The sequence below is a fragment of the Cricetulus griseus genome, assembly GCF_003668045.3.
Source record: "Cricetulus griseus strain 17A/GY chromosome 1 unlocalized genomic scaffold, alternate assembly CriGri-PICRH-1.0 chr1_1, whole genome shotgun sequence".
In the NCBI taxonomy this organism is placed as follows: domain Eukaryota; kingdom Metazoa; phylum Chordata; class Mammalia; order Rodentia; family Cricetidae; genus Cricetulus; species Cricetulus griseus.
Genome location: NW_023276807.1, coordinates 157767541 through 157795250, shown reverse-complemented (window position 1 = coordinate 157795250; position 27710 = coordinate 157767541). Strand labels below are relative to the sequence as shown.

The 27710-nt window shown below is 44.5% G+C and overlaps 1 protein-coding gene across 1 annotated transcript; it reads left to right on the top strand.

Moving 5' to 3' along the window:
• The first annotated feature begins 12185 nt into the window (after positions 1-12185).
• Positions 12186-21705, top strand: Sowahb (sosondowah ankyrin repeat domain family member B). Its single transcript, XM_035452558.1, has one exon. It carries the CDS (start codon positions 15462-15464, stop codon positions 17766-17768), a length of 2307 nt encoding a protein of 768 aa, XP_035308449.1. The 5' UTR covers positions 12186-15461; the 3' UTR covers positions 17769-21705.
• The last annotated feature ends 6005 nt before the right edge of the window (positions 21706-27710 follow it).

Sequence of the window (27710 nt, the reverse complement as noted above, 5' to 3'; positions counted from 1 at the left end):
TCTCCAAGACCTTTATCATGAAGGGGTGTTGGATTTTTTCAAAGGCTTTTTTTGGCATCAAGTGAGATGATCATGTGTTTTTGTTTTTTTTCCTCAGTCTGTTTATATGGTGGATTACATTGATGGATTTTCGTATGTTGAACCATCCTGGCATCCCTGGGATGAAACCTACTTGATCATGGTGGATGATTTCTCTGATGTGATCTTGTATTCAATTTGCCAGTATTTTATTGAGAATTTTTGCATCAATGTTCATGAGGCATATTGCTCTGTAGTTCTCTTTCTTAGTCGTGTCTTTGTGTGGCTTGGGTATCAAGGTTATTGAAGCCTCATAAAAAAGAGTTTGGCAATGGCCCTTCTGCTTCTATTGTATGGAATACTTTGAGGAGAATTGGTATTAGCTGTACCTTGAATTTCTAATAGAATTCTGCACTGAAGCCATCTGGCCCTGGGCTTTTTTTGGTTGGGAGACTTCTGAGGACTGCTTCAATTTCATTAGGGGTTATAGGTCTATTTAAGTTGCTTATCTGTTCTTGATTTAATTTTGGTAAGTAAAATCTGCCCAGAAATTTTTCCATTTCCTTTAGATTTTCGAATTTTGAGGAATATAGGTTTTCGAAGTATGACCTGATGAGTCTCTGGATTTCCCGTGTCTGTTGTTATGTCCTCCTTTTCATTCCTGATTTTATTGATTTGCATGTTCACACTTTGTTGTTTGGTAAGTTTGGATAAAGGTTTGTTTATCTTGTTGATTTTCTCGAAGAATCAACTCTTCCTTATATTGATTCTTTGTATTGTTCTAGTTTCCATTTTATTGATTTCAGCCCTCAATTTGATTATTTCCTGGTGTCTGCTCCTCCAAGGTATTTTGGCTTCTTTGTGTTCCAAAGCTTTCAGTTGTGCTGTTAATTCTCTAGTGTGATTATTCTCCTGTTTCTTCATGTGGGCACTTAGCACTATGAACTTTCCTCTTAGTACTGCTTTCAAAGTGTCCCATAGGTTTGGGTATGTTGTGTCCGAATTCTAGGAAATCTTTAATTTCTTTATTTATTTCTTCCTGGACCCATGAATTGTGCAATTGGGTGCTACTTAATCTCCATGAGTTTGTAGGTTTTCTGTAATTCGTGTTGTTGCTGAATTCTAACTTTAAAGCATGGTGGTCTGATAAGATACAGGGGGTCATTTCAATTTTTTGTACCTGTTGATGTTTGCTATGTTGCCAAGTATGTGGTCGATTTTAGAGAAGGTTCCATGTGGCGCTGAGAAGAAGGTCAATTGTTTTGTATTTGGATGGAATGGTCTATAGATATCTGTTAAGTCCAATTGAGCCATTACTTCTATTAGTTCCTTTGTTTCTGTCTGGTGTTCCTGTCCAGTGGTGAGAGTGGGGTGTTGAAATCTCCCACTATAAGTGTGTGTGGTTTTATGTGTGATTTGAGTTTTAGTAATGTTTCTTTTACAAATGTGGATGCCTTTGTATTTGGGGTATAAATGTTAAGAATTGAGACTTCATCCTAATGGATTTCTCCTGTGATGGGTAGGAAGTGACCTCCTTCATCTCTTTTGATTGATTTTAGTTTAAAGTCCAATTTGTTGGATATAGGATTGCTACCCCTGCTTGTTTCTTGGGTTCATTTGATTGGAAAATCTTTCTCCAACCTTTAATTCTTAGGTACCGTCTGTCTTTGAAGTTGAAGTGTATTTCTTGTATTCAGCTGAAGGATGGGTTCTGTCTTCTTATCCATTCTGCTAATCTGTGTCTTTTTATAGGTGAGTTAAGAACATTAATGTTGCCGGGCGTTGTTGGTGCACGCCTTTAGTCCCAGCACTCGGGAGGCAGAGGCAGGTGGATCTCTGTGAGTTCGAGACCAGCCTGGTCTACAAGAGCTAGGACAGCCTCCAAGGCCACAGAGAAACCCTGTCTTGAAAAAAACCAAAAACATAAATAAATAAGTGATGTTGATGGATTAATGACAATTGATTGTTCATTCTTGTTTGTTTCTGATTTGGTGATGGTGGCGAAATTATTTGTGGGATTCTATCCCTTTTTCCTTTTGGCTGTTGGTAAAGTGGGATTATCTATTGCCTATATATTTCTGGTTGTAGTTAACTTCCTTGATTTGCAGTTTTCCTTCCAGAACTTTCTGTAGGGCTGGATTGGTGGATATGTATTGTTTGAATCTGGTTTTGTCATGGAATATCTTGTTTTCTCCAACTATATTGATTGAAAGCTTTGCTGGGTATAGTAGTCTGGGCTGGCATCCATGGTCTCTTAGTGTAGGTAGAATATCTATCCAGGACCTTCTGGCTTTCAGAGTTTCCATGGAAAAGTCAGTTATAATTCTGATAGGTTTGCCTTTATAAGTTACTTGACCTTTTTCCTTTGCTGCTCTTAATATTTGCTCTTTATTCTGTATGTTTGGTGTTTTGATTATTATGTGGCGAGGAGACCTTTTTTTGGGTTCAGTCTATTTGGTATTCTGTAGGCTTCTTGTATTTTCATTGGCATGTCTTTCTTTAGGTTGGGAAAGTTTTCTTCTGTGATTTTGTTGAATATGTTTTCTGCGCTTTTGAGTTGGATTTCTTCACCTTCTATGCCTATTATTCTTAGGTTTGGTCTTTTCACAGTATCCCATATTTCCTGGATATTTTGTGATAGGGATTTGCTGGACTTAAGAATTTCTTTGGTTGATGAATCTATTTCTGCTAGTGTGTCTTCAACTCCTGAGATTCTTTCTTCCATCTCTTGTATTCTGTTGGTTATGCTTTCATCTGTAGTTCCTGATCATTTATCCAGCTTTTCTATTTCCAGCATTCCCTCAGATTATGCATTCGTTATTGTCTCTATTTCAGTTTTTAGGTCTTGAACTGTTTCCTTGAGAGATTTGTTGATATCTTGTATTTTTTGGTTTGTTTTTTCTTCCATTTCTTTAAGGGATTTTCCCATGTCCTCTTTGAGGTCCTCTATTATTTTCATGAAGATGTTTTTAAGGTCATTCTCTTCTGCTTCATCTGCATTGTGATGTTCAGGTCTTGCTGGTGTATGGTTCCTAGTCTCTGGTGGTGTCATATGGGTTTTCTGTTGTTGAATGTGCTTTTACATTGTCCTCTTCTCATCCTTTCTTCTGGTGGGTGTAGCAGGAGTCTCTTCCTCTCCTGGTGGGTATGGGACCCAGGTTCCCTTCTGATAGATGCAAACATATCCAATACTCTGATGTCTGTCCTCTTCTTGTGGATGGAGGTGGCACTGTTACCTGGGCCTCAGCAATGTGCAGGTGTGTTGGGTCCCCACTGTGGAGTTCCAGCAGTGGCTATTTTGCTTCAAGTTCCCTGCAGGTTCTATCCAGATGGACTGAATCAAATGGCTAACAAAGCCTTGAGCCAGATCTGCACCTCAAAACAATTTTTTTAAAGATTTTACTTATTTATTTATTTATTTATTTATTTATTTATTATGTATATAAAATTCTGCTTCCATGTATATCTGCACACCAGAAGGAGGCACCAGATCTCATAACAGATGGTTGTGAGCCACCATGTGGTTGCTGGGAATTGAACTCAAGACCCTTGGAAAAGCAGTCAGTGCTCTTAACCCCTGAGCCATCTCTCCAGGCCCAAGATCTCAGTTCTTGCAGGTAGTATTCACAAGAAAGTTGGAGTGCTCAATGCCCCACTGTGCTTTAGCACTGCCTCAGCACCAGCTGGGCACTCAGCAGTTACACTCAGTACTTGCAGTTTGCACAGGCTCCACAGATCTGGTGCTCAGCCCACAGGAAGCCAGCATGGGTAATCCCAGGGGCTTGCCCATGGTTCTTACTAACTAGTGTGGCTATCAATTCAGAGTTTTCAGACTCTGCTGCAGAATTGAGGACTTGCTCCAACTCACAGAACCCAGCAAGTGCTGAGCACCATCCTACTCTAAGTGGTGCAATTTAGAAACAGCCACAAGCTTGTTTTGTGTTGTTGTTGGGTTTTTTTTAATTCTCTTCTTTTTATTGTTGTTATTATTTTGAGGTGTAGGGTCTCTTGTAGCCCAGGCTAGACTTAAACATGTTATATAGAGGAGGCTAGCCGAGAGCTTTTGATTCCCCTGCCTCTGCTGGGGTAACAGGTGTGTGAGCCATGCCCAACTTTAGAAACAGTCCCATATTAACACAATTTAGATGAAGGAGAGGCGGAAGCTCTGTCCCTAGGTGTGTGGCATGACCCCGCTCCACATTGCATGGCATGAGTTAACTACTAGCCATGTTACTAGACTCATTCTTTGGCCCCTGTTTCCTTCCCAGAGGTTGAAGTAGATGCCACGATGCCACTGTGAAATGTTACCCATAGGCTCATGTTTTGGGATATTCAGTCTCTGGCTGGTGGTGCTTGCTGTTTGGCAGATTATGGAGCCTCCAGGACAAGGGGCCTAGCTGTGGACCTAGGCTACTGAGGATGGGTCTTGGGAGTGGCTCTGCTTCTGATCCATTTCTCTGCTTGCTTGCTTGCTTTTTTTACTTTTTATTTTTGTGAATAAAGTTTTATTAAAACACAGTCATGGTTAATCATTTACATATCATTTATGGCTTCCCTTATTCCATTTATTTGCTTTCTAATCCACTGAAATGTGAGGAGGAGATACCACCTGAGGTTCCCACAACTACTGACAGACACACTCCATTAACCTGGTGAACCGTATCCCTTGAAATCATCAGCCAGAATAAATCCTCTTTCCTTTAAGTTTTCAGGTGTTTTGTGATAAGAAAAGCAACTAGTTCATGGCTGTTGACAGCTCCAACCCTCTAGTTATGTTCTTGGCCTTCCTGGTGTGACTAACTTATCTTTGATTCCATCTAAAGGTCTATTCTGAGTCACTGCCTTGGCACAAGTTCAGACAAGGCAGGAAGGGACTTGGTAGGAATGACAAAGGACACACCTGTCGACGACAGAGGTCATAGAGGAATGACAAAAGACTCAAGAGTTTCCATGGTTTTTAGGGAGCAAGTATAGATGGATGGTTTTGCTAAATCATAACAATCACACTGAGGGGCTGGCCATGGGAGTTTGACCATGCTCCAATGAATATATGAACAATACAAATTAGACTTTCTCCTCCTCCTCTTGGGGAGGTCACAAAGGTGAGGGGGTGGACCTGGGAGGACTGGTAAGTGAATGTGATTAGAGTTCATGATATGAAATTCCAAATAATCATATATATATATATATATATATATATATATATATATATATATATATTCAAGCTTACTGTGGGTTAAAAAGAACATGATAACAATATGAAGAACCCCCTGAACCACAATTGACAATGGGCACACACATACTTGCTTTTATATTAAAAATTCAATATTCTGCTGGGTGGTGATGGCACACACATTTAATCCCAACACTAGGGAGGCAGAGGCAGGCAGATCTCTGAGTTTGAGGCCAACCTGGTCTACAGAGTGAATTCCAGGACAGCCAGGGCTGTTTCCAAGAGAAACCCTATGTCAGAAGACAAAAACAAAAACCTCAATACTCATTTGCCACTTTGCAGTTCAAAACAGCATGTATGATGCATTTGACATTTAAAAAAATTGAAGTTATGGGGGGCTGGAGAGATGTCTTAGCAGATAAAAGTACTGGCTGCTCTTCCGGAGGACCTGGGTTCAATTCCCAGCACCCACCCAATTCCCAGCTCACAACTGTCTGTAACTCCTGTTCTAGGGGATCTGACACCCTCACACAGACATGCACACAATCAAAACACCAATGCACATAAAATACAAATAATGCATAAATTATTTAAAAATTGATGTTATGGGCTTGTATGTGTGTGCATGTAGCCTATGGAGTTTTACCTAATATGGTGGGATTTATTAAGGCTAGATGATGGAGAAAATGTAGCCACAAGCTATTAGAATTATTTACTCCTTCTTCCCCTTCTCACTCACCAGAAACCTACCCCCTGTTTATGGATTTATTTGTTTTCCATATTTCATATAGCAGGAATCCTACAAAATGTGTAGTTGTATGAGATTTCATCTTTCACCTGGAATATTTTCTTCAGGTTCCCTCCATGCCATAGTGTGTATAAGGCAGTGGTTCTCAGCCTATGGGTCCCAACTCCTTTGGGAATTCTAACAACCCTTTCATAGGGATTGCCTACGACTATCAGAAAACACAGATATATTTACATTACAATTCATAACAATAGCAAAATTATAGTTATGAACAATGAAAATATTTTTTTGTTTTGTTTCTCTGCGGCTTTGGAGACTGTCCTGGAACTAGGTCTTGTAGACCAGGCTGGTCTCAAACTCACAGAGATCCTCCTGCCTCTGCCTCCCAAGTGCTGGGATTAAAGGCGTGAGCCATCACTGCCCAGCCAATGAAAATAATTTTATGGTTGGTGGTAACCATGACATGAGAAACTGTATTAGAGGGTCATAGCATTAGGAATGTTGAGAACCACTGGTATAAGGAATCCATACCACAGTTTGGATGTAATGATATATATCTAAAATATATACCATTCAGATATAATAGTATCTTAAAAATATCTCTGTAAATCACATGGTTCCAAGTGATTCTGGAAATCACACCCCCCTCCCTCAGCTTGGCACTGTCACTATCAGGAGTTGGTAGAACCTTCAAGGGGGCTTCTGTCTTCTACCAGCAATGCACTGACCACACAGGGCTTCTGTCTCACCTAGGAACTAAAATTTCTCTCCTTGGTCCTGATTTTTAAAACCTAGGAAAAGATTTTATTTGGCTTAGCCTGGGTCACACACTGACCTGGTTTCTCATCTGTGTAACTAGAGGGGAAGAGTCACCCAAGAAGTCTGACTCAGCACACTGCAGAGAGTCTCCCTGAAAAAGTGACATGCTGGGCATGTGATGGTAGATGCCTCCCACAGAAACTTAAAGTTTAAGGACAGTGCCCCTCCCTATGGGTAAAGTAAACGTATAGGAATCGATACTATGACAGAGAGGGTGTGATTGGTGTTTAAGGTGTCTGGGCCCTAGAGGGCTAAAAGACCTAAAATATTCATGATGATGTCAGTCAATAAATACTTGACCTGCCCAAAAGGCCTATAGTGCTTCAGGTGATAAAGCCAGTTTTGAAACAATGTGCTTCTTGTTTTTAAGTGAGAGCATGCCTACGCAGAACAAAGAGTTGTTCTTCCCAACCTTTCTACCTACATGTGGCCATGAGATTACACACTGGACATTGTAATGTAATCAGCAGTATTGCATGCAACTATTTTTCATTTTCATTTATATTTTAACATATCTTTTGGGACTGACAAGGTGGCTTGATAGCTTGTCACACAAGCCTGACAACCCTAGTTTAATCCCTGGGACTCAGTTTGATCCCTGAAATACAGGTAAAGGTAGAATGAGGGAACCAGGTATGAAGTTGACCTCTGACTAGCGTGCACATACTTGTGCATGCACATATACATGTGTCTATTTCACACAGAGAAATAATAAATAAAATTTAAAACAAATGTACATATCTTTTATATATATTATATAAACACATATATAACAAATATCTATTATATAAACACATATATAACAAATATCGCTAATATATTTAAGACATGGTCTTACTCTGTATTCCAGGCTATGCTGGAGTTTGGTGGATGGTCTAATCCAGCCAAAAATCACGATCTTCCTGTCTCAGCCTCCCAGACATCAAGATTATGGTCATGCACCATTATGTCTGGCTATGTGCAACCTGTTTTTGTTTGTTTGTTTGTTTGTTTGTTTTCCTACACAGGGTTTCTCTGTAGCTTTGGAGCCTGTCCTGGAACTTGCTTTGTAGACCAGGCTGGCCTCAAACTCAGAGATCTGTCTGTCTCTGCACCCTGAGTGCTGGGATTAAAGGCGTGTGCCCCCACCACTGGCCCTGTCATCAACTTCTTTCAGATATCAGTTTTGTCCTCTTCTCTGCCTTCCTTTCCTCCTACCAGCCAGAGTGCAGATAGGATGACCCACGCTATGATAGCAAATTAGAGTCTTGCATGGAAACCCCACTTTGAGAACACGTAGAACATAAATGGCAGGAGTCTGGGCAAATGACAATTGCAGTTGTACCAGCCATGGGTCTGTGGGAAAGAGATTGCTATTTTCATGTCACCATTAGTTTCTGTCACTCTTTGCTGAGGGGGGTGTATGTACGAATGCCAGGCAGCTTCTCAACGGTCCTGCTTGTATCCCTGTTTGTTGATCATACTTTCCCTGTAGCTCCCCTATAAAGCACAATACACAGGCCATAGGATAACATTTGGGGAATCAATTCCTTCCTTTTACTGTGAGGGTCTGGGAAATTGAACTCAGGTCAGCAGGTGGTAGTAAGTGGCTTTACCCATTTCAGCCTTCTCACTGCCCACCCTCATTAAAAAAAAAAACAAACTAACATCCATTTATAATCATATAGCAATAAAAACTGTAGAAGCTACCTCAATATGATAGCTGGTATGGGATAAGAAATTAGCTTTTAAGGAAAAACATTAAAAAGAGGGCAAGAAAGGTAGGAATGGGGAGGTGGGCATGAGTCTGTGAGGAGGAAATGGGTAGGGATGAGGATTATCCAAATACATTGTATGAAATTCTCCAGGACAATAAAAATTTTATATGTGTAAAAAAAGAAATTAGCCTTTGAAATTTGGGGGAAATCCAATTATCTGCCTAAGTGTGTTTGCCAAGGATTTTTGGGGCTGCCAGACTTATTAATAGCATGCTAAATTAGTATCCTCAGTTCTCCTCAGATACGTGCCAACTGTAGTATATAAATACCAAATTTTAATAACATGTTAGTTGATGACTAATAAGTACCACCCATAGCTTCATTTTAAAAATGAAAGCCGGTGGCATTCTTGTGCTTACCACGTAATCAATAAAGACAAGAAATTGTTAAAATTAAAATTTGAGTTTGTTATAACCATATTCACACCATAATGTGCTTTCTGCCTTGACATTCAGCCCAGTCTTAGGCCCAAAGCCAGAGAACCTGGCAGCCATGGACCATGAACCAAAAAGGAACTCTTCTTCTATGTAGTTATTTTCTTAGATATTTTTGTCACAGCAACAAAAAGCTGCCCAATACATGAACCAATGTTTTGTGAATTATACAAACCAAAGTAAAAATTATAAAAGAAAATATGCAAAACCAAACAAGTCTTAAGATATGGCTAGCCATGGTCATTTCTTACACTGTAGTCAGCCAATACCACAAGCTTAATAATCGTTAAAGATAGAAAATGCCGAAACAGAGAGTGAGGGTAGATCCCTTGAGTCAGTGATAGCTGAGTCAAATCTGAAGGAAATTCAAGTTCGCTGGAATAAAGAGAGAAGGGAAGGCAATCAAAGACATTCTTGAACTTATGTTTCCCCATTCAATGGGTAGGATGACAGCCTTCCCAAGGGCAAGTCATGAGTTAAGATTTCTAGAATCTGTGATTAATGTCCTGTAGGTCAAGCTAGCAGATGTAATCACAGCATTGTGGAGTGTGGCATTGGCCATAACCCCAAAGACAAATGTCTCTGTAAGAGATGGAAGAGGGAAGACACAGAGGAGGAGGTGTGAAGAAATAAGAGTGGAGCCAGAGACTGGAGCAGGACAAGTACAAGCTACAGAACCTAAGGAAGGCAGGCCATTCCCAAGGCTAAGAAAGGAAAAAAGAAAGGACCCAAAGGCTCCGAGGGAGAGGGGCTCTGTCAATACTGTCTAAGTATTGTCTAAGCTCTAATGTTGCAAAAGAGTAGATTTGTGTGTGTGTGTGTGTGTGTGTGTGTGTGTGTGTGTGTGTGTGTGTGTGTGTGTGTGTGTGTGTGTGTGTGTATCTTGGGGGATAAAGGGAAATAGGGACAGAGACCCAGACAGAGAACTTCGTGATGGGGAGGGCTCTTCCTAGCCTGCTCCTCCCCTATTCCCAGCTGCTTTCATCTCACTGTGGTCTCTATTTCTTGTCTCTGCCAGGCTTTCCCTGTTTACCCTTGCTTACCACTTTATCACATCAGTTGACTTTGTATCTGAGCACTTACCAATAGTGGTCTTTTCTGTTTATTTTATGTATATTGATACTCACTCTCTTTCCCACTTAAGTCTGGGTTTCCTGAGAATAAAGGTTCTGCCTGTTTGATTCACCACTATACTTGCAGCTTCCCAATATATACATCTGGTAGACCTTCAATAAATAGTTGACAGATAAATAAAGGCTGGGAGCAGGGCAGGGAAAGAGATATAAATGCAAGGAGCCCCTTCTTATTAGGTGCCCCCCACCCAGCTATGTAGCCCAGGCTGGCCTCAAACTCTTTGCATAGCCAAGGAAAACTTTGAATTTTTGATCCTCCCATCTCCACCTCCACAGTGCTGGGTTTACAGGCATGTGTCATGCCAAGAATGTCTGGATTATATAGTGTTGGGCATCAATCCCCCCCCCCGTGCATGCTATGCGCACCAGACAAGTGCTCTACCATTGAGCTACATCCTTGTTCTTAATGGGGGAGCATGGCTCTTTCCTCTCCCTGAACTCTGGATGCCTCCCCCACTTCTGCATCAATTCATCACTCCATTCTAGATCTTCCCTTAGCTTTTCTCGGCTTGTTTCCCTTAGCACAAACACAAGATCCTATCCTGTCCTAAAAGAAAAGCTAGGTTCCATGATTTGATGATGTTCTCTGTATCTAAGTCTGCCTTCTTTCCTTTTGTCCAGAGGTGAGGAGGTCAGTCTGACCCCCACACTCTCTGTCACACCTGCCCCTCAGGTTTCTGTGGCCTGCCATAGTCCCTATCACTGTTCTGACACTGTTCCAGATCAGCCCCAGTGACTTGCCAGCTCTGGTCCTGTTTCCTTTTTTATCAGCCTTGGCAGTGTCTCTAGAAAGCTGTCCCTCCTGCTTGGCTCTTCCGAGACACAGGTGTTCCTCTCCCTCTTGGAGTCCCTTCCAAGTCCCCACAGGATGCTTTTCCTCTTTCTGTCTGGGAATTGCCATTTCGGCCTCTTGCACCTACCCTCCTGCCTGTATATTGCTAAGCAGTTTTTTCTCCTGTGGTTTAAATGACCATTTGTGTATGTGAATGTCATACCTTTGATGACCCAAATTTTTATTGCCAGCTATTTTCTATTTTTATGGCCCTTCAGATTTAGTATACACTGAGTTGAATTTGCTATCCTTATGTGTTTCACAAGCTACCTTTTTTTCTGTTGTCTCTCCAAGCAGAGATATGATACCAACCACCTCTCAGCTGCTCTGTAGTTTGCCAAGCTTGTTCATCATCCCCCGGTAGACTCTGGTGCCAGGTCCTATTGAATTCACCTTCTAAATATCTCTTGAATCCATCTGTCCACCTATCTCAGCTTCTGCTAAACTCAAACCTTTTTCTCCTCTTTCCTGGGCACCTCAGCAGCATCTGGAGGCTTCCTACTCGGAAGCTTAATACCCCCCCTCCTTCTCTCTTTTTTCCTTTGAAGATGTGGACTCACTGTTTAACCCAGGATGGTCTCAGCTCACAATGTCTGTTCCTGCTCCTTGAATTAAAGAGGTGCACTGCCATATACAGCCTTGTTACTTTGTTCTTAAGTACCGCTTTCAAATGAATGAGTAACATATTCTCTATTGTCAATTACTTGTAAGGTTATTAAGCTACTAAGAAATAGCAAAGACACATTGCACTCAAGTAGTCCTCAAATCTGACCCCCAATACATAGGTACATATTCTTTCCTTTCTTTCTTTCCTTTCTTTTTATTTTTCAAGACAGGATTTCTCTGTGTAGCTCCTACTGTCCTGGAACTCCCTCTGTAGACCAGACTGGCCTGAAACTCAGATCTACCTGCCTCAGTTTCCTGGGATTAAAGGTGTGTACCATCACCACCCGGCTCTTATTTTTTTTTTCTTTAAAGAAATACTTTTTTTTGACATTCTGAAATTCCTCCTTCCTTCCTTTCCTTTCTTTTTCTCCTTTCTCTTTCTTTCTTCCTTTCTTTCCTTCTCTCTTTCTTCTTTTATTTCCTTCTTTCTTTTGTGATAGGGTCTCACTATTTAGACCCAGCAGGTCTAGAATTCTATGTATCCCAGGCTAGCTTGGAATTAATTTACTGAAATCCATCTGCCTCTTCCTTCTGCATGTGAGGGTTAAAGGCATGCACCAGGCCTATGCATTTATTTATTTATTTATTTATTTATTTATTTATTTATTTATTTATCTTTTTTAAATTTCTATATTTTAAGAGGTACTTCTTTTTACATTTTGATATCTCTGATGCTTGGTTAAATTCAGCTTTGCATTGTGTCCTTTAAAAAAAAAAAACTCATTCTGATACATTACTTTTACCCATAATTCCAAATTAACATTTACCTCCAGATCTTTTATTGTTTGTTTGTTTATTGGAGACAAGATTTCTCTGTGCAGCCCCGGCTGTCCTGGAACTCACTCTGTAGACAAGGCTGTCATTGAACTCACAGAGATCCACCTGCCTCTGCCTCCTGGGTGCTGGTATTAAAGGCATGCTCCACCACTGCCAGGCCCTCCAGATTTTTCTAAAAGTACAAATCTGGTCTGGTTGTGACTCTCTGGGAAATTCTTAAAAGGCTCTGCCTTGGGGAGAGGGACTCTCTATCCCCTCTCCCTAACCCTTCCTCCTCTGGCCCCCACCTTCCTACACAGCTGTATCCCTCTACCTTAAAGTCAAGCAACCACTTTTGCAGCTAGTTCCCCAAAATATTTAAGTGAAGCCAGAGCCCTCTGGCCAGAAGTGTCTTCTATCTTAAAGGTCTCTCTTAGTTTTGTTTTGTTTTTGTTTTTTGTTTTTTAATGCAAGTGACCACTCATTTTGCTGAGCCTGAGCTCTTCCTTCACATACTCCCCCACCCTCAACCCCAGCTTGTGGTATGTGCTGCTCCTAAACCAGGTAGCATGCAAAACCATGTCATCTCTCTGGTCTTTTGATACCAACACAGAGTTCTCTAACACACATACTTATTTATATGTAACCCATTTCTAACAATGCCCAGCGAGGTGGCAAAGGAATACCTTTGAAATAATGAACTAAACATGAGGAAAGCAGGGAGGTGCCTTTACAGAAGATGTAGAACCTTCCAGCTAAGGTTCTTCCAACCTCCTTACCCTAAGACAAGCAAGAGGACACTAAACCACTTGGGTATCCAGAAACCAATTGCAGACCTAGTAATTTTACTTCCAGCTGAAGGTGAATGGTGTCAAAACTCTTGGCATCTGCCCCTCCCCTTTCTCTTTTGTCTTAAAGTATTGCAAGTCTGGACCCCCATTCCACCTCTTGGACACTTGTACAACTTAGCATATATATTTGTGCAAGGCACCAAAGAGGGCTTCTTCTGACTTGCCCACCTGAGATTTCCATTTGGACCCCCTCCCACACCCATGAGTCCCACTGAGACTGAACACCAGTAAATAAATATGGAAGCTGAAGTCTAGTAGAAAACATTTGTTTTACTAACTACATTAAGGCCTCAGAGTTATATGGAGCCATCAGTGGGAACAGTTTCTCCATCTCAACCCACTACTGGATTTCAATTCTAGAAACTGCCCCAAATAGACAGTCCTTCTTTCTGACCTAGATAATTTAAAGCCAAGGATTCCAAGTCATTCATGGAAAAGTACCAGGATAGTGTTGGGATTTTAAATGAGGCATTTTGAATGTGGCCTATCTGACACTGAGATTGGTCTGTGGTACTGACAGTGTCTAGCGCAAATGAGGCCCTGGGTTCCATCCTCAGTGCTGGCTGGGGTGGGGGATAGAAGGTGTCTGTATTAAAACATGTTGACAATTGTAGGACCAACATGCCAGAGATATTCTTAGTGAGGAATCCAGAACTGCAAAGCAAAGCAAAGTAAAGAAAGATGGTAACAGGAAAAAAGGTGTCAAATGCCAGGGGAGGGGGAAATGGAGAGTTTATCCCTAGAAATGTGGCTGTCATGAGAGGATCCTGAGACACTGGCATTTGGGTTGGCAGTTGGGGAAAAGTGGGGAGGGACAGTTGCAACAATAAGCCTAGCTAAGGCCGGTGGGGGTTGGCCTGCTACAGTAGATCCTGTCGATATAGCACAGCATGCAAACAGATTCAAGATAAAGGAGAGACACCCAGACTACACAGAAATGGAGGGAAGTAGCCGCTGTTACCGAGAAAGTGCTGTGTGTTAACTCTCCCCTCCTAAGAAGACGCTAAGGACGCTTAGTTCCAGTCTTGAAGAGGCTCTGAATCAGGCTGGACCACACAGCCCTTTAATAGATCGAGAGAGTCTAGCATTCACCCTGGGGTGGAATCAGACCTTTGTCACGTGCTCTACTTCCATTCTCAGCGCAAAGGTTTCACCAATAAGCCAATATGAAACAGATGGAATGAATCGCTTCTACTCACAAATCTTAGACTTAATAAAAACAAAACAGCACTGGGTACCAAATACCTTAGCTGCGGAGACATAATTCCTGTAGATTTTGGCTTCCCAGGCAACAAACTCTAACAGTGAATCTGCCCTCCCCCTGAGCTGTAACTGTAAGACAATAAATAATGCAGGAAAAAGAAAGCTAGAGACCAACCTTGGGCTGTAGCTTTTGGTGATTTCGCCCTCAGCACAGATTTAGGGAGGTGTATTTGAACTCCTTGAAGCCGGTGCTCCGGGAGAGGCCTTCCCAGTATCTTGGTATCTCCAAACCAAAAGGATTTTGTTTGGATAAAGGTGGAGTTTCCAGGTCCCAGTCCTGCCACTGGGAACCCCAAGCCACTCCCCAGACCGCGTCAATAAAGAAGGAGAAACAGTGGAAAGCCTGCCTATTGGACCCCACCACCACCCAAACCGGGTGGACTTTGACTGTAAATTGTGCCGCGGGAAGAGAGGGAGGGAGCCGACCTCCTTTGCTTTTGTTTTCTGTGTGGAGGGCACTCTGAGGGACAATCGGTCACCTACCTGCTGGCACCTTCCGGGCCCGGGGGAGGCTGTGCCTCCTGCAGAGCCGTTCGCCCTGGCCTCACCTCCCGGCGCTGTCCCCAGCTGGACCAGCCTGACTCACCCAGGATGGGTGGCGGGGGTTGGGGGACACCTCAGAGGGCGGAGGTAAAGGAGGCGGGCCGGGCCCTTCCCCCAGAGCCAGGGAGGCGTAGCCAGCGCGCAGGTGAAACCGACTCCGACCTATCCCGGGAACTTTCGCTGCGAGGACTAGCTGCCACAGGCCAGCTTCGCTCAGGGGCCGCCTGGGAGCCGCCCTCTGCCACCGGGGCTGCGCGCGGGGACTCAGCCCGGGCACCCGACCCTGGGGACCCTCGGCCCTCCCGAAGCGCTTCGGAGATGCGGGCTGAGCTGGTTTCCGCGGCTGATGGAGGCGGGTGGCCCCGCCCTGGGCGCAGGTGACACTCGCCAGGCCCGGGTTTCTGTCGGAGTGGGAGTGTGCTGGGAGCTCGAGACGCAGCCGCCCCGGCGACCGGGGACCTGACAACGATGGCCGGAGAGCTGAGCCAGGAGTCACTGCTGGACTTTCTGTGCCAGGCCGGGGGCCGAGTGCGTAACGCCGATCTGTTGAGCCACTTCAAGGGCTTCCTGCGCGACCCTCACGTGCCTCCCGGCCAGCTGCAGCAGCGTCGCGAGCTCTTCAAGGGCTTCGTGAACTCGGTGGCCGCAGTGCGCCAGGACCCCGACGGCACCAAGTACGTGGTGCTCAAGAGGAGGTACAGGGACCTGCTGGGGGAGGAGGGCCTGCAGCGACCCACCCCTGCAGAGGGACCGCAGCAGGGCCACCGCCGCCCGCGTGACCTGGAGGCGCAGAAGCCGCCGGCAGGTGCCGCGACCCGGGTGGACTCAGGCGGCGATGAGCTGGCGGGCAGCAGCGCGCGGGAGGCGCCCGGGGCAGACCACTGCCCGAGGGACAGCCCGAGCCGGAGGGCACCGGGGCCCGCGGCTGCTCAGGCAAGAGGCAGGTGTGCGGCGGTGGAGATGCGGGGCCGCTGCTGCTGGGAATGTCAGCAGAATGGCTGGGGGGACACCACGCGACAGCCTCTGCCTGGAGATCTTGAGGACCCTGCGGCCACCTGCGAGGAGCCAGAACTCGCTGCGCCTGCCGGGGATGACCTCGGAGCTCCGCGGTTGCTGCGGGAAGCAACGTTGGCTGAGCGAGCACCGGTGTCTACAACGCCTGTCTGGCCTCCGGCCACCGTCGAGGCTGCTGGGAGCCCGACGTCCCCGCCCGCTCTCCCTCCCCTCCCGGCTCCCTCCAGTAAACCGCTGGAGCTGTTTACCGCCGGCTCCCCGAACCATTCAATCCACCAGCTGCAGCAGCAGCAGCAGCGCACTCGAGAGTGGGTAGCCAGATACCCGCAGATACCCGAGGCCAGGAACCAGGGGCCCACTCGTGCCTGGTCGGTGTTGCCAGACAACTTCCTCCAGCTACCCTCGGAAACCACCTATGGGGTCTCGGAAACGAACTTGGCTCTGCCAGAGCTCGCACTGTCTTGTCATCCTCTCCTGCCTGTGGTTCCTGATGAGTCCTCAGAATCCTGGCCGGGGAACCCTCCACCCACTGTCTTTCGAAGCATTCGTTGTCAGCTGTCCCTCCAGGATCTGGATGACTTTGTGGATCAAGAGAGCCACGGCAGCGAGGAGAGCAGCAGTGGACACAAAGAGTCTCCCGGAACCCCCGAGGAGGGACTGCAGCCTGTCTTGGAAACTTCCTCTTGGGGAGAGCTCAGGGATCCTAATGAGGGCCTGTCTGTGTCTTCAAATGAAGGCAGCCCCAGTCGGATCCGGCAGAGCCTCAGGTATAGAGGGAATGCGCCCAGTTTTCGGAAGGTCCCAACGGGGGCTAAAAGCTTTGGAGACCACTCCCAGGAGGCTTCACCCTGGCCAGCCTCCAGGTTCCGGAGGTCTCTCAGGAGGAGCGCTCGAACTGGGAGAACCTACTCCTCCTCTGATGAGGAACATCTTGATGAGGACTTGTTGAAAAGGAGCCGGCGGCCACCTCGGTCCAGGAAACCTTCCAAGGCAGGAGCCCTGCCCAGCCCAAGGGTGGATATTGTTTTGGTACAGAAATTCTCAGATGCTAATGTTGTGGCACGGCAGCCACACAACTCCTGGGTCCCTAGCAGAGATACATCTGCAGCCTTGATACACCACAGACCTCCTGAGCACAAGTCATCCCTTGTCCCCTTAGATGCCAGGGAACATGAATGGATTGTGAGGCTTGCCAGTGGCTCCTGGCTTGATGTGCAGACTTTGTTCTGGGAAGACCCCCAGTTGGCTTTGCACAGAGACTTCCTGACGGGGTACACAGCCTTGCACTGGATAGCCAAGCATGGTGACCTGCATGCCCTTCAGGACTTTATCTCTGGAGCCCAGGAGGCAGGGATTGTACTAGATGTAAACGTGAGGTCTAGTTGTGGCTATACCCCACTGCACCTAGCAGCTATTCATGGCCACCAGGGAGTTATCAAATTGCTAGTGGAAAGGTTGGCTTCTCGGGTGAATGTCCGGGACTACAGTGGCAAGAAGCCGTGGCAGTATCTGACCAGTAATGTCACTGGAGAAACATGGCAGCTCCTAGGTGCACCCCGAGGCAAACCCATCTTCCCTGTATATCCCTTAGTGCAAAGCTCCTCCCCAACCAGGAAGGTCAAGAGTCGGGAAATGTCTAGAAATGTCACCCGGAAGACTTCCTTGGCTGCTTTGCTCAAAACCCAGCACAACAAATGGAAGATGGCCAGCCAATATGAGAAATTCCACACCCCAAAGGAGAGAGAAGAATATAGTGACTGAGGTGGGCTCTTTTCTCAAGAAGGCAAAGCACCCCCCCCCAGAAGCTACTAAGTAGATGAGAGAACCCAGGGAAAACAAATGGCTAGGAGTTGATACAGAAAGGACCAGTGAAATGGTGTCCTCGAGGGTCATCTCAACTTCTTGAAGGTTCATACATACGTTTGTAGACAATAGCAGAGCCAGGCACTCAAGCCTGAAACGGTCCCACTCTCCTGAGCCAGCCAGGGGTCTGGGCACCGGAAGGCACAGTGTTTTCTGAGGCAGTGCCAGACCTTACTAGAAAGGAAACAGATGCATCAGAGAAAGGCAGTTCATGGAACTGACATAGCTCACGCTCTTCTCTGGCTGGAAACTCTCTGGCTTCTATTCCTCTTGAGAATAAATCTTGGCTGAGTGGAAAGTACCAGGTTTGAAGTCAGATGGCATCCCTTCATTTTCTTTATATGCCATTTGGCATTCCAACCAGTGAAATAAAATGGTTTCTAGAGAGTGTAGAATCTGATTGAAGAGACTTCCCCAGTCTTGTGCCCAAGCCTTCCTGTGAACAGCATCTATGGTTGCTTGGTGTAAACTGATGACTTTCTTCTCTGCATATCAGAAGTAGACAGGAGAGATCAGATATGACCTTGACTTTACTCTCCAGAGAAATGACACCATCAGGCCCTGTTTGTTTGTGTTTGTTGGTGTTAGTTTTTTGTACCAATCCAAAGTGAATTTCCCAAGTATAAAAATAGCTTGATTCTTCATTTGTGTAATGACTGACACTCTTCACCCTGCAGGGAAACTCCCTGTATAGCCAACAGAATCATCTCTGATAGTTTCCAAAGCTGGTACACAGGAGGAGAGAGAGCCGGGCCACTCTTGGGAAGCAGGAAGGGTTAAAACCATCAGAACTGTGTCAAGCTGCTAAGTATAACTTTATTTGCACTAAACTTTTTGCCAATTGAGATTAAATATTAGCCTTGAAGTACTGAGTGTCTAACAGGCAGTGTTGCATTCAGTTCTCAGGAAGATGGAGCAGTGCAGGCCCCTAGCCGCAATCAGAGAATGAGGACTGCAAATCCCAGCAGAATGTGCAAATCACAGAGTGTAAATCCAAAGAGGGCTGGAAAGTTCAATGTTCAATCAGAGATTACTTTTTTATGAAAATATTTTCATGTGTAGTGGCAATGATGCTGTATTTTTTTTAAGTATGTTTGTGTTTCTTCTGGTTATTTTCCTGCATTAAAAGACCAGCAGATTATTATAATTTATTATATTGTACTCAGCTGATTATTGCTAATGTTTTTACACAATGGGCTCGATGATTGTCAATCTTTCTGTTTCTTTGTAGTTTAACTTTATGTTGGTGAAATCAATCTCTTTCTTTTCTCCATCTCTCTCCATTTCTTTGGGGATAGAATCTTGGACCACATGTGTATTATTTTAATGTCCCCAACTCCTATCACATTTTAAACCAAAAAGATAAAATAATCAATTCTATGAGCATTTCCATTTACATAGCCTTTTCATCCCCTACCTAAGGGGGAAACTGGAAAATCTAATCAGAAAACATGATGGGGGCTGAGGGGTGGGGAAATGAAAATTTAAGTTTATAGAATAGACATCTATGTAAATAACCTAGTGAACAGCTGCTTTGGGGAGCCAGGGGGTTTATCATACTGTCACAACTGGATCAACTTACTCAACAAATATTTTATACAGTGCTGTGGGGTTTAGAAAGGTGAGCAGGACATGATCTCTCTCCGATAGAAGCTAAAAAATTTGAACTATTTGTTCCTGACTGCCTTCTACCTTGACTTGCTCCCAAGGTGTCTTCCAAAGCTGAGTTACAACAGAAAGAAGCTTGTAATAATAAGCAAGAGGGGGAAAGGAATGAGGACAAACCAATGTAATATAACACTCCAAATACCAGAAATAAAAACCAAGTGTTCTGAAAGATGAGAGAGAGAGAGAGAGAGAGAGAGAGAGAGAGAGAGAGAGAGAGAGAGAGATTGAGAATCCCTTAGGCTGAGAAAACAGGAAGGGCTTGGTTCCCGCCAGGAGTGATGATACTAGCCTTTCCAAGAAACCAGCTTTGTTGGTTCCTCCACATTCTTGTGTCTACTTCACTGTAGCTCCACACAGCCTAGTGTTGGCTGTTGCTCAGTGGTCAGAACACATCTCTGTCGGCTCTCAGGACTTATCCCTCATGTCCCTCAGGCCTTTGTTCGTATGTCTATTGTACTTGACCTGGTGAACTCTCTTACAGGGTCACAGTGCTGTGTGGGGGCGGAGTCAGGGCAGAAGAGGGCGGTGGAGGGCAAGGTGAAAGAGCCTTTTGCTCATGTTGCAAAGTCCAGGTGGGGAGGGCTTTGGCAGGAATGCTCTTCCAGCCTTCTGCTGACTTCTCCCTGCTTCGAACCCTGCACCTAGATGGCATTACACCTATAGGGTGAGGGGGAGCAAGGCCCTACCCACTCACTCTTTGTCCTAGATTCCTTCAGCATGGAGCCCCATATTTACTACCTTCTTGGTAAGGTTGCCCACATCCCTAAAAAAACAAACAAACAAACAAAAAAAAAAACAGTTCAAATATAAGCTATAAAGACTCAAGGTGGAGGCCTCCAAATGAAGGCATGGTTGCTTCACTAGAATTCCCAGAATGCTGGGCTCAGAACTCACAATTGCTGACTCATCATAGTGTTTGATATCATTTTCTGCTTTTATTGAGACAATGTCTCATGTTCAGGGTGGCTTTGAACTCCTGATCCTCTTGCCTCCCATGTGCTGGGTATTACAGGCCCAGAACAACTATCCCATGTGTTTAAGCAAAGGGTTTTGATTTTACCTGGAGACTTGGAATATTAGAAAATGCCTTGACTCATCTAACTATACCAGGCTGACTCCTGTTGCTGGTTTTCTTTCCCTATTTAAAAAGATAAGGTAGACAGGTCTTGCTGTGTTGTACATGTTAGCCCCAAGTTCCTGGGCTCAAGCCAACCTCTTGCCTCTGTCTCTTATATAACTGCAACTTCAGCCAAGTCACCATGTCTAGATACATTTACTGGGAATTTATTGAGCATCTAGTTTGCCCTAAGGATACCATTTCAGCCTTCCTGCCTTCCAGGGCTCTTTGGTTGCTAGAGATGGGAGCTATGAAAGTGGAGTCGCTGGAGACAACTCTAGCACCAGAACAGTTGTGTGCATCAAGACAGGAGAAATGAGCCAGGAAGATGGTTCAGTGGGTAAAGGCATGAGCCACCAAGCCTGAGGACCTGGGTCAACATCCAGATCTCTTCCCCTCACTTCCACATACACACCAAGACAGCATGCCTGGCCATCCCACTGCCCGCACACACAATAAAACAAATAAAAATGTAAGAGAGAGAGGTCAGGGTGGCAGGTCTAAAATGTGCAATGTCACTAATGTTGCAGCAAGTGGAGGGAAACCCAGAAGGCTGGCTACTTTCTCCCGGGGCTGCCTATTTGCATATGGCCCTTTACACTCTGTCTCTAAGGCCTCTCCGAGCTAAACAGCACCTGGTAGTAGTGTGTAACTGATGGACCATCTTTCTGCGCATTTATCACAAAAATAACATCCTGGTTCCTTGGGTATGACTGCTGAGACCTGCCATAAGCCGTGGAAAGCTTGGTCCTGGAACTATCTTTCCAATGGAGTGCACAGTCCTTCAGAAGTAAGGTATCCAACAAGGATGCTCTCTCACCATGTTTTTATTCCTATTTGCAGAATTAGGAATTCTAAGAGGGAGAGCTAGAAACTCAAGACAGCTTGCTACTCATTAAAGGTTTTGACAGATTTGAAGTTTCTGTTTCCGGTGTTCTCTATCATCGTACCCCTGGCACGCATATCCTATAGCGTGGATAATGGGACACCAAATTGGCTGTGTCTCTGTTCTTTTGCCAGAAGATTTATTGTGTTTACTTACTCTCGGATTTTTAGGAAGGAAGGCATGAGGCAGCTGGCTCCATAACCACACAAGTTCCTCCCCCTGGAACAGCCTAGAATCCTTTGAGGAGGGAAAAGGAGTGATTATCTAGGCACAGGACAAAGACATCTGCAGCCTAAGTTGCTTCGGGTGCCACCTGACCAAAACCCTATCCTCCCGCCTGTGTGTCACCTTACACCTCCAGGGGCTCTTGGGTCCAGGTGTTTGCTCCTTTCTATAAGCTTCCTCAGGACCACCTGGAAGATCAGAGGCAGGTGGAGCGGCATCACCTGAGACTCTCAGCATCCTGGATACAGGTCTGGTGCCCTCTCTGTTACTAAGTACACCAAAAGACTTGTGTGACATTTCTGGGATTCAAAACTTCAAATTTCTTTATGTTTCTGGATTAAGAAGATAAAACCCGATTCTCTTCAAAATTTAAATCTACAACATGATGGAAAATGGCCGTGAAGTCATAGACAACCAGTATTCCTGAAAGAAGATGGAAAATGTATATAATGGAGGAAGGTGTTACACAGGGCTATTCTCTCAGGCAAAGTGCCGCTATGGTCATAAATTCAGCTGCCCCCACTTGCAAAGGGTCATCAAGCTGGGCTTACTGACTGTAGATCTTCCCTGATACAAAGGAGGCTGGGAGGGTCATAGGCCCCCACCTTGAGTATCTAACCACTCCTCCTAACCAGTTGTATGAAGTTCTGCCTTAATTGCACAGGGCCTCAGGGAAGAGCTAGAAGTATATAAATTGGGACGGATTAGAGATAGGGGTGCATCTATGCAGTCATCTGTGCTGGATGTGGGCCTTCCTGTGTGGCTGCTTTAAGGCCACCCAATGCTCCTGGCTGTCACCCACAGCTCTATAAGTAAGCCCAGTATACTCTGGTTCTCAGTGGCTCTCCAGAGTAAACCTAGAATGTATCTGGTTTTGTTGTGGGGGACCTTAGGAGTAGGGTAGCCATTGTTTAAGTTTCCCAGGGAAAGAATTTGAGCAATGGAAGGCATTATATAGCAAATATTCTGTTACCTGCTAGGTTTGGAATTTTTTTGTTGTTGTGTGGTCATGTTTTTTGATTTTTGTTTTTTCAAAGCAGGGTCTTGCTGGGTGGCCCAAGCTAGCCTCTAACTCACTAGGTAGCCCAGGTTGTTCTCAAACTTGGGACTGTCCAGCCTCATTCCAGTGGAATTGGATCATTTTGATTAATAAATTATTCTAGTTAACAGGGATTTCTTATGTATTATTTACATGGTGATGTTTTTAAAACAACAACCTACATTTTAATATGTGTGGCTTGGTGGGTAAAGTACATACTGTGCAACCTTGAGGACCTGGGTTTAATCCCCAGAACATGCATAATTAAGCTGAATGAGATAAGCACATGTTCATAAACCCAAAGGGAAGGTGGATCCCTGGGGTTCTCTGGCCAGCAAGTCTAGTAGAATAGGCGATTGTGAGAGAGAGAGACTCTGTCTCAAAAACACAGGGTGGTTAGTGACTTAGGGAAAAAAAAATCAAAATTTGTCCTCTGGCCTACACATACACTCACAGGTGTACCTAAATTCACCCATGTACCTCCACCCACAAGTACACATACACAATATATACTAAGTATTTAAATGAAGCAGACAATAATTAATTGGCTTATTTTAAAACAGAGTATAGGATTTTGAGGCACTTACGTCTTTATTCACTTTCTGAGGGGAAAAAAATCTTTAAAATTGTGTGGTTACCTAGTACACAAATTAACTTTGGGAGCCTTCTCCACATAGAGGGTTACTCTCTCAGCCTAGACACATGGAGGAGGGTCTAGACCCTGCTCCAAATGATGTGGCAGACTTTTAAGATCCCCATGGAAGGCCTCACACTCCCTAGGGAGCAGAAAGGGGTTGGAATAGGGGGCAGAGGCAAGCCGATCTCTGTGAATTCAAGGCCAGCTTGATCTACCTAGTGAGCCCCAATACAGGTTCCAAAGTTACACTGAGAAACCCTGTCTCAAAAAAAACAAACAAATAAATAAATAAAAGGTTATGTTTTACACATTGTAGTTTGTCTTTTATGTGTTTGTTTTGTACAGGGCCTTGAACCTAGGACCTTGCATGTTCTAGGCAAGTACTTTACCATTGAGCTACATCCCTATCCCTACTGTTGACATGAGATCTCACCATCTTGCTTAGGGAGGTCTTGAATTTGTGAGCCCAGGTGATTCTCTGTCTTAAGTCTCAACTTAGAGTATAGGTGTGTGCCATTAGGCCTGGCTTTACAACTCCCTTTATATTAAAAAAAAACAAACTTAGAAGTAATAGTTGTATTTTATATGGGAAGACCTATAACAACAAAAAGCTCAATCAGCTGTTTCTAATTTCACCAGCCCAAGCCAACCACTGATAACATTTTGGTGTGTACCAGTCCTATAACAAAGATGGCACCCGTTCTATTTGCTAAATGCCAGTTTTGTTTGGTCAATTCATTGCTATTGTCTTCTGTTTGAACTGAATGTTGCATATGGATCCAGATAGAGAATGATTATGTGTTTGTGTTTTCAGGTAATGGAGAGTGGGGTAGCTGAGGGGTTGTAGAGCCACTTGGGCTTCAGTACCACTTTCCTTCTCTGTCATCTATAGGCTATTCCCTAAACATGCTAAGCTTGAAGGTGTGTGTGTGTGTGTGTGTGTGTGTGTGTGTGTGTGTAGCAAACCCGGGCCTCACATGAGCCCTACTTGCTTTCCAGCATGTGCTTCTGATGGGGGATGTTCTCCTATATATATGTTTCTCTTATTGGTTGTTGAATAAAACACTGTTTGGCCAATATCCAGGCAGGAAGCATAGGTGGGGCAACCAGACCAGGAGAAGGCAGGGGAGAGGAAGGCAGAGAGAAAGCTGCCAAGAGATGCCATCCTGCTAAAGGAGTAACATGCCAGGTTATGGGTAAGTCACAGCCTCATGACAATACATAGACTAATAGAAATGAGTTAGTAATTAAGACAGAACTAGCCAATAAGAAGTCTAACCAGGCCTAAAGAGATAGCTCAGAGGTTAAGAGCACTGGCTGCTTCTCCAGAGGTCCCGAGTTCACTTCCCAGCAACCACATGGTGGCTCACAACCATCCGTTATGAGATCTGGTGCTCTCTTCTGGTATGCAGATATACATGGAAGCAGAATGTTGTATACATAATAAATAAATAAAATCTTAAAATAAGAAGTTTAAGCCATTGGCCAACAGTTTATAAATTAATATATAAGTCTTTATGTGTTTATTTGGGACAAAGCGGCTGTGGGACCAGGCAGGACAAGAAACCTCTATCTTCATGTTTCACCATCAGTCATTCCTTGCATACCTGTGATGTAAACAACAGTTTTCTTTGGATTTTAACCAGCTTCTTTGCCAGTGTTCTGGGTCTGGGATTTACCAGGTAGAAGGCTCCTCCTCCAGGAAACTGGTCACCTGCTGCAACCAGCAGGAAGCAAGGGAAGAGAACTCTCTGAGTAACTGAGTCTTTCTGTTTGCTTATGGGGCAGAGTGGAGGGAAGGAGGGAAGGACTTTGCTTGATGGCAGTTTAAAATGGGCCGGGTCCGCCAGTATTGCTGGGTGGAGTTTCACCTTTTTTTCCTAGTAGCTAGGGAGAATGTTTTACAGCCACTTTATCATGTAGTATAGGGTGGGAAAAGGGATCTATCATCTATCTATCTATCTATCTATCTATCTATCTATCTATCTATCTATCTATCTTTTCTACTTACCTACCTACCTATTTGTACGTATGATCATACGTTTTTGTATGATCTGTTTTTGTTTTTTTCTGTTCTGTTTCTGAGACCAGGTTTTGATGTACAAACTAGATTGGCTTGAGCTTTTGGCAATTCTCCTGTCTCTGCCTCCAGGTACTGGGGTTATAAGTGTGAGCCACCACTCCCAGATCTTAAAGGATTGTCTGAGTTCAGTGAGATGGCTCAGTTGATAAAGGCACTTGCCACCTAGCCTAATGACCTGAATTCAATCCCTGGGACCTGCATGGCTGGAAGAGAGAACTGATGCAGAAAGTTGTTCTCTGACCTCCACGTGCCATAGAATACACATGCTGGCATACGTGTATACATGTGAATGAATATTCTGACCTCAGTGTCCCATGGAATGCACATGCTGGCACACATGTGTACATGTGAATGAATATTCTGACCTCAGTGTGCCATGGAATGCACATGCTGGCACACATGTGTACATGTGAATGAATATTCTGACCTCAGTGTGCCATGGAATGCACATGCTGGCATACATGTGTATGTACACATAAATGAATACACAAGTCCTTCTGCTTATATTTTATTCGTTTATTCACTAAAGTGCTGGGGATTAAACACAGACTGTTTACATAATGAGCGGTGATAACACATGCACCATATTCAGATGTGCTTAGCCATTCCATCACTTTTGGGTTTCTGAGCCTTTTCGAATTAGTACAGATAGTGCTGATAGGAATATGTGGTGGAATCAGTGTGAGGCGCTCTTGTTTCTGGCTCTTGCCATGGGTATAGTAGTGTAGCATTCATTTCATCTGCCAGCTTCAGAGGCATGGGATCATGTTAAGTAAAGTACCATTCACCGTCTATCTCCCAGACGCCCTACTAACAGTGAACATTACAATTTGAATTTATTTACTCACTGTACTATGCAGGGAAGCAACTTTTACATGGGTTACATCTTCTCTTTCTAGCAAGACTGTCTGGTTGAATCTTTCAAAGGGTCTCACTACTAGATACCATAAATGTAACATTATATTTATTAGTTGTATGTTCCATATAACACATTACCCCAAGACTCAGCAGTTGAAAACAAAATCAAGCGTGAACTAGTTCACATTTCAGTGCATCAGAGACAGATTGGCTGGGTAGTTTAAGGCTCAGGGAAGCTCACAAGAGCCTACCTAGTCAAGACACCAGCCAGGCTGCAGGCTTGGCCATGTCTGGGAGATGTGGGAAACGGGCTCATCCACTCGGCTTTTGTCAAAGACCTCAGTCCCCACTGTTGTTGATAGGAGCTCATGTTCCCTCCCCAGAGAGCAGCCTGAGGATCCTCACAGGTGTAAGTGTTGGCAGCTAGCTTCTTTCAGAACAAGTGACTTATGGCAGACATAAAGAAGACCATGGGGTCTTCCAGGATGCTAGTCTTGGAAGCCACATACAGGCACTTCTATCAAATTCTGTTTGGAAGAAGAGTCATTCAGTCTAGATAACTGTAGGGGAGGGGAGGGGGTCTAGCTCTTAAAGTAAGGACTACCATAGACTTGTAAACAGATTTCAAAACCATCACATACAATACGTGTGTGTGTGTGTGTGTGTGTGTGTGTGTGTGTGTTCATGCTTTTGGGGGGGTCATGCCATAGTGCACAGGTGGAGGTCAGGTGACAGCTATTGGGAGTCAATCTCTCTTTTCATCATGTATTCTAGGGTCACCAGGTTTGGCAGCAGCAAGTGCGTTTCCCCACAACGGCGTTTCATCAGCCAAGAGACTTCTGAAAGCCACTTCCCTTTTGAGGCTTGAATCTCCTAGCTAGCTTAAAAAAATTTAACTTGAAGTAAAACATTCCATAAAACCACAGGTAGCTCTTTAACTAGTGCCCAGAAGGGGAAGTGTTTCTAGTTTTCACATCTGAGGCTATCAGACTAACTTTTCATGGGTTAACAATTGTGCTAAATCAGCAGGCAGAGCAAGCAAAACCAAGTCGAATGGATTATGATTCAAGGCGTAAAGCCGTCATGAAATGGGAGCAATGAGACAGATTTCATGCAGAAGTCCAAGTCCTCACAGTGGAAGACAGGTTCCCCTCCTTCAGTGCGAGCTGACTGTAGTGACTTCCTTTAGAAAGTGGGAAAGAGTAGGCTACAGTGCAAGACTTAGTCAACACTCCTACCAATGGTGATGAGTCACTGAGCATGTGTACCTTGGTGTGACAGAAGGAGAATGGCACTTGACCTTGGCAGTCTTCCCCCCAGGTACACA

Coding starts and splice junctions, on each gene's coding strand:
- Sowahb (XM_035452558.1), top strand. CDS start 15,462: ATGGCCGGAGAGCTGAGCCAGGAGTCACTGCTGGACTTTCTGTGCCAG.